The 6747-nt window shown below is 48.6% G+C and overlaps 1 protein-coding gene across 2 annotated transcripts in view; it reads right to left on the reverse strand.

The window, feature by feature from the left end:
* The window catches only part of HAO1 (hydroxyacid oxidase 1), a 66338-nt gene extending 63661 nt beyond the window's left edge, over positions 1-2677 (reverse strand). The window contains exon 1 of one of the 2 annotated variants that reach the window (XM_019516213.1): positions 2499-2677. In XM_019516213.1, coding sequence (XP_019371758.1) covers positions 2499-2635 — 137 coding nt within the window. In that variant the 5' untranslated portion in view covers positions 2636-2677. The remainder of the gene's footprint in view (positions 1-2498) is intronic. The other variant, XM_019516212.1, reaches the window with a different exon arrangement.
* Positions 2678-6747: the final 4070 nt, after the last annotated feature.

A 6747-nucleotide genomic window follows, 5' to 3' on the forward strand; every position in this document is an offset into this window, starting at 1 on the left:
TGACTCCCAAACCACACCCCCAGCCCTGCCAGTGCCTCTCACTCCCGACCTGCAGCCCCCTACCCCATACTCACTACCTCCTGGCAGCAGTTTCCCCCCCTGCACCAGGATGCCTGTCCAACTGCAGCTGTTCCCCACATTGCCTTGTGGTGCTGAGCAGCCCTGCTATGCCCAAGCCATACCTCCCTAGCCCTCTTGGTGCTCTTTGCTGCTGATCCACAGCCCCCTGCTCTTCTGACCCTGCTGGTGCCCCCCTGCTGCCTCAAACTTCCTACCCTGTTGCACTGTATGCCCAGGCATCCCCCTCACTGTACCTTGCACCTGGGCCTCCCCATCTCCCCCTATCTGACCTGGCTGCCTGCTGACCTGATGCATTGCACCTCTTGGGTGTCCCAGGCCACCAGCTCCCCCAGCACTACAGGCTGTGCAGTGCTATACCACTCCACACCCTGGGGCAGGGGAAGGGAAGGTTGAGGGAGAAGGAACCCAGAAACCCATGCTGGTCCTGCAACCAGAACAATGGTGGGGAGGGTGGCCAGGTGGGAGAACGAAGAGCCACAATGTGGCCCCTTGTGAGTCATGTGCATATCCCTCTCCTAGATGATGGTGGCAGTGGCAGCCATAATGGCAATTTAATGCACCTCAACCTCCAAGAAGGTGTGGTGACCCATCAACACCCCACCTGCATTAAAAAATAAAAACATATTTGATGATCTCAACTATAAGCATCAACTCCCACTTTAATTCACTGTCTTAATACCTAGCTTTTACACAGCAGGTAAATATCATCAATTCAGTATACACAACATATATACAAGGATCATGGCTAGCAGATTCTGCTGCAGGAGTAGGCCCATTGATATGCACTACATTTTGCATGTAGAGTAGGTCTATATTTAATCTTTTAAGCCCTGTCAGCCTTCCACTTCTCCTTTACTTTGAAGTTGAACTAAAACGGAGAAAAATGTGACAAATCATTTCAACCTGTTCAATAATGTAACATGCAGACTATGCATGCTTGACATTTCCCTTCCCATTGTAGTGAGGAAATGTTAGTCATCATGTCAGGTATTTGGCACTCATAAAAGAGAAAAAAAATAAGAGCAGGAGGAAAAAATCCAAATATAATTCCAAATCTTCAGTATTTTGGTTTTGTTAGAGAGATAATACATACAAAACATTAAAGATTAAACCTGCAGAGATTAGCAGAAACAACAAGTGTAGGGAGACCTGAACAACAGAACATGAGATAAAGAATGAATACAAAGCTAAATGCTGTTTATTTAAACTGATTGAGGAGGCTTAACTGGGATTAAATTTGGATCCTGCATTTTTGCTGTGGTTTGGTGAAAGGAGTGGAGAGATCCAAACAAATTCAGGAGGTAGGGAGAGACAGCATCAAAGAAACTACAATTTAAAACAGTTTGGGAAGCTTCTGTGGAACCTACTGGACAAAAAGCTTGTTCCATGTGGCTTCTGAATGAGGGTGAGATCTCAGGTTTTGGGGCCAAATGTTGAATGGGTTTAGATTTTGAAATCAAGCTGACTGGCCAGATTCTTGCATAGTATAAATTGCTATAGCTTCATTAGATCTAATTTATAATGGATCCCAAACTTTACAATGGGGACCCGTTCCATGGTGTCTGAGAAAGGGCCTAACCAAGAAAACTCTAGTTCTTTTCATTACGGGAGGAGGGGAGGAGTAAGCTCCATGGAGGTTGTTAGCACACAGCCTACCCATTCACAATGTACACTAGCTTTTGTGGTTTGCCCATCTGTGCATAAGTAGGATATGCAGTTTTAGATATTCAGCCATCCTGCAGGAATGCCCATCACTAATAGAGTGCTGGAAACATAGATCCCCTTTATGTTCACCCTTCCAAAAAAAATCAGGTGGAGGTTAAGCATGACCTAATTGTTCATATTTGTTCATGTGAGCACACACCAGTGTCAGCTACTTTGGATTATAATTTTGGTGAAATGCAATGTAATTCTGCAATACTTCTCACCTGGCCAACCAAGACAGATGTAGAGGCACACAGATAGGTAATGCCAGCCATGTTGTGAAGTATGATATAGAAATTAAAATCTCACTCAATACTGGTAGATTAAAATTGCTTAAAACAGGTCTGATCCAAAACCCTCTGACATCAATAGGAGATATTCCATTAACTTCAGGGTACAGTCAGTCAAGCTCACAGTTACAGGTTGATCTACAATTTCCACCAAAAGTGTTTCCTTTTTTCTTTTCTGTACTTTTTAAATAAAAACTGTTTTTTTGTGACAGATCAGAAATGTTCAAGAGAACTAATAAATTTCATAAAACCTAAATCATGTTGCTTAAAATGATTTAAAAAATCTTAAGAAATGTGGATGAAAGGGAGTTTCTCATTTTTGTTACATTCCCCCTTGCCCCACAAAATGTCAATTTTCTAGACAGCTCTACTTATGATACAGAATTTCTACATATTAAAAAGTAAATACATGATTTGTCCTACCTTGAAAATGCTGCTACATTATCAGCTAAGGTCTGCTGATCATCTGCTCCTGATCGGTAATAATCATACACTGATTTTGGAAGAACTTCTTTAGCATGTTGTTCAAAATCTGCAATACAAACTGGCTTTCCAGACATTTTGCAGGTCCCAAAGAACAAGGTTTTTCCAACTTCAATCTCTTTTTAGCTATATTTTTCCTCTCTGTAAATCATTAACACAAAACTTCAACAAAGTTCAAGTAGCTGTATTTAATTAACTACATCAAAAAAACTGTACAAACAATCTGCCAATGTGTTGGACATTCCTTTTGGACATTGCCCTATGTGCTGATTTATATACTGAGTTACAGGCCCAGTTTGCTCAGATCAGATCAAGTTCACAATGGTCCAAACCATGGCTGAAAAAGGAGGAAGAAACAAATGAATACATAAGCAAAACAAACATGTTAGCACCACATGGATAAGTAAATTTTTCTGGCAAAGCCTACAGATTACTTGGTCAGCGACCATGTGTCCTGAGTGGCCACAGCTATGATGTGATGGTCGACACACTCATTGTGGGAATGCTCAGAGCCTGGGACCCCAGCAATGAGAGCATCCTGCATGCCTGCTGCATCTCCCACCGCTACACCAAGCTAATGCACTGCCTCATGGGGTTCAACACCATCTATTGGTCTCATGACATCTACGTCAAACACATCACAGGCCACCGCCAGTACACCAACCCCACCAGACCGGACCCAGAATGGACCACCTGAACCCCCCTCTATACCTAATGGACTCCAAGAGGAACCTTCAGCGATGCACCACTCCACCCGAAGAGGACCTCTGTGATGAGACCCTATATGTACTGAGAAACTTTCCCCAACCTATGCCCTCCACCATTGCGGACCATTGTAAGGGTTTGTGTGCATCTATCTTCTTTCTCTCTGAACATTGCGACCCCCCCCCCCCTTTCCCCCACTGTGGCGGGGCACTGCAGGTGCCTGCCACTTTAAGGGCCTGGGCTGGTAGCTGCCAGGTGCTGGATAAGGGCAGCCATTTTGAACCCGGGGCTGCCCATATGAACAGGACAGTTTTGCTGCTGAAGGCTGGTCAACTGCTGGGCTGCTAGTATTATCTGGAGGTAAGAGAGGAGCTGTAGGGGATGGTTTTGGAGGCTCCTGGTCCTGGGCATGACCTAAAACTGCACCCTGCCAGGAGTGGGTGCCTTAGTGGGGCTCTCTGTGGCATGGAAACCCCCAGGAAATGCCAGGCCAGTAACCACTCTGGTAAAAGGCAAGTAGGGGCACCTTAACCCCAGCCCTCACCTTTGGGTGCGTAGAGGTAACATGGGTAGTAGCACCATGACCTGCTGCCCCAGGGGGGAGTGCATGTCCCTTGTGAGACCCTGGGGCACCAGTCGTGGTGTGAGGTGCCCCAGCTCCCCACATCCAGGAAGGGGGATCCGGAGAGACTGGGGCTAGTGAGGCTGGCGGTAGAGTGCCCCTCAACTGGTCCAAGCTGGGGCCAGGGCCGAGATGGTCAAAAGGGCCAGGGGCCCACTGTGAGGGGCACTACAGGTTGTGGGCCTGGGGCCCTGCCTGGCCTTAGAGGTGAGGCCAGGGCCTGTGTATGGCCGAAGGTCCCGAGCAGGGGACCACACCTGAGAGGGAGCCAGCTATGAGGAGCTCAGCAGCCAGAATGAAGGTGACGTAGGCCACCTGAGCGGAGGGTTCAAAGGAGGGTCCTGCCAGGAAGATTCTGGAGCCCAGTGTGGGGCTGGAGTGCTTGTTAACATCTGGATCCCATCTGTGAGGCTTGGGCTGTGGTGTAGGGGTGGTACAGAGCCACGGGCACCCCCCTAATATCGGGGTGTAAAGGAAAATGGGCAGCCTCCCACCTTTTTAACAGCTTATTAATTTTCCAGCAAGTTGTGGCGGGTGACACAGGCAGGCAGCATGCCCGGAGGCAGGTGGGAGGCTGGCAACGGCCGGCCTGAGAGAAACCTACTTTGCTACACCCACCCCATTCCCCCACCCCCGGGCTTAGTTGGCTAACTTTGTATTTTCTGTAACCTAGTTGCATTCCCCTCCTCACCCTCATCCCTCTTATATTAGTCCCTCGCTCGGGCGCTCTGTATTTCCCTTCTGGCTTTGTCATCTTTTTGGCTCATGACTCTTAACATCTACTAATAAAATTCATTCTGAATATTGCCAGTGCTAAAGAAAGAAGAGGAGGAACTACTAGATATGCTAAAACTGCAACAGCAAAAAAGGGCCTGGTCATCAGAGTAGGCTGCAAGCTAAATGCGAGTCAACAGTGTGCTCTTGCTGCAAAATTAAAGAAAAAAGCAAATAGCATATTGGGTGTAATAACAGGAGTGTCACCTGCAAGTCAAGGGAAATGATTCTTCCACTCCATTCAGCACTGCTGATGCCTCACCTGGAGAACTCTATCCAGAAGGGAAAGAAAGATGAACAAATTGAAAAGGATTCCAGCAAAGGCCAACAAAAATTAGTAAAGGTCCAGGAAATACAATTTACAATGAAAATCATAACTGGAGTTATAAGTCTGGAAAAATGAAGACTGAGGGGTGTATTGACAACTACAGGAAGAGTGGTTATAAAGAGGCTGGTGAGGTTATCTGTGGCCATAGGGTGCATCCACGCATGCAAGCACATGCACTTACAGCAACCCAAATAGAAGCGGTGGAAATTTGAGCTGGGGCTTTTTGCTTCAGTGCACATGGTTGGACATGCACTTTGTTGTGGAGCAAATTGTGCCACTTGGAGCAAAATAACCCTGCCCAGCTCCTCCCAGGTCTGCAGCCAGGGGAAGCTAGAGTCCAGGACCAGCACCTGTGCTGTCCCCAGCAGTATAAAAAACTGCCCTGTCCTGGCCCCATCAGTACAAAAAGCTGCCCTGTCAAGTAGCTCAGGAATACTCACTCTCAGGAGCTTCTGGGGCCCAGCCATTTGGTACCTGGGGATGATATCCCTTGTGCCAGCTGGACTGCTGAAGCAGCACTGAGAGTTCCCTGCACCCTTTACCCACTGCAGCAGTCTGGCAGTGGGGGCTGCTGCCTGGCTGTGACCTGCTGTGCACCTGACAGACCCAGATGGGGACTGCACAGCCAGTAGAGGCATCTGCCTCGCTGGGCCAGCTGCCAGTGGGCTGTGGCTGCAGAGTTGGCCTCTGTGCCACACTACTGCCACATGTGCTCCCTGCCCAGAAGATGTGCCAGGTTTGGTGGCCTGCTTTGAACTGTCAAACCATGTCCTCCTAGTCCCATTTGGCCAGGACGAAAGCCACAGCCATCTGGGTCCAAGGTGCCAGCTCTGAGCAGGCAAGGTCCTGCCACTGGTCTCCCTAGCAGGAATTCTGGTGTTCCCTATTGGAAAACTGAAAAATCCCTGATAAAAAAAATCCCAAAGTCACTCTGTAAAATACCCTAAAATCCATGTTCCTCCACAAGTAAAACAAAAGACCACTATAAAGAGAGAGACAGAGACAGAGACAACGATCAATTGGACAATGTTTTATTGATGTATCTACAGTGTTAAAACATGTCTTTTATCATAATAATGTGAACTCTAAATACGTTTTATGAATTCATGAATACATGAATATATATTTTGCTGCCCTGCCACAGTGGCTACAGCCCCCACACAGGAGTTATGGCCCCCCCAACAAGGGATTCGGCCCCCACAGGGGCTACCACCACCCCTGAAAATCCCACATGCCCCACCCCAGCCCCCCTGATTGCTACCCTACCTGGCCCAATCCCCCACCAGTTGCTGCAGCCCCCCCAATGGCTGCCCCACGAGAACCCATCCCCCACTTGCACCCCCAGGTCCCCATGGCTGCCCCCCCAACCCCAGGCATCATCACCTTAAAGAAAAAGAAAAAAAAATGGGAAAAAAAGCTTCTACTTACCCTAGAAGAAGGGCTGGGGGACCTCCTGGAAGATCCCCTCTGGGCAGCACAGGGCAGTGAGGGGGCAGGAGGGCCTGGGCTGGGGCCATTGGGGCTGTCCCTCTACCCCATGCTGTGCGGGCAGGGCCCCAGTGATAGAAACAGCAGCTGGACTGCCTGTAAATGCTGGGGTGGGGGAGTTCATTGTTTTTTTTAAACTATGGGGATGCTGGAGTGGGGGGGCAGGGATCGGGGACCTCGAGGGGGCAGGCAGGGAAGTGATCAGGGGGCTTGGGAGGCAGGCAGGGGGTGGGGCCAGGCAAAGCAGGGCTGGGGGGAGCTGGGGGAGTGGG

This window comes from Gavialis gangeticus, unplaced genomic scaffold (genome assembly GCF_001723915.1).
Source record: "Gavialis gangeticus isolate Ggan-Ray unplaced genomic scaffold, GavGan_comp1, whole genome shotgun sequence".
In the NCBI taxonomy this organism is placed as follows: Eukaryota; Metazoa; Chordata; order Crocodylia; family Gavialidae; genus Gavialis; species Gavialis gangeticus.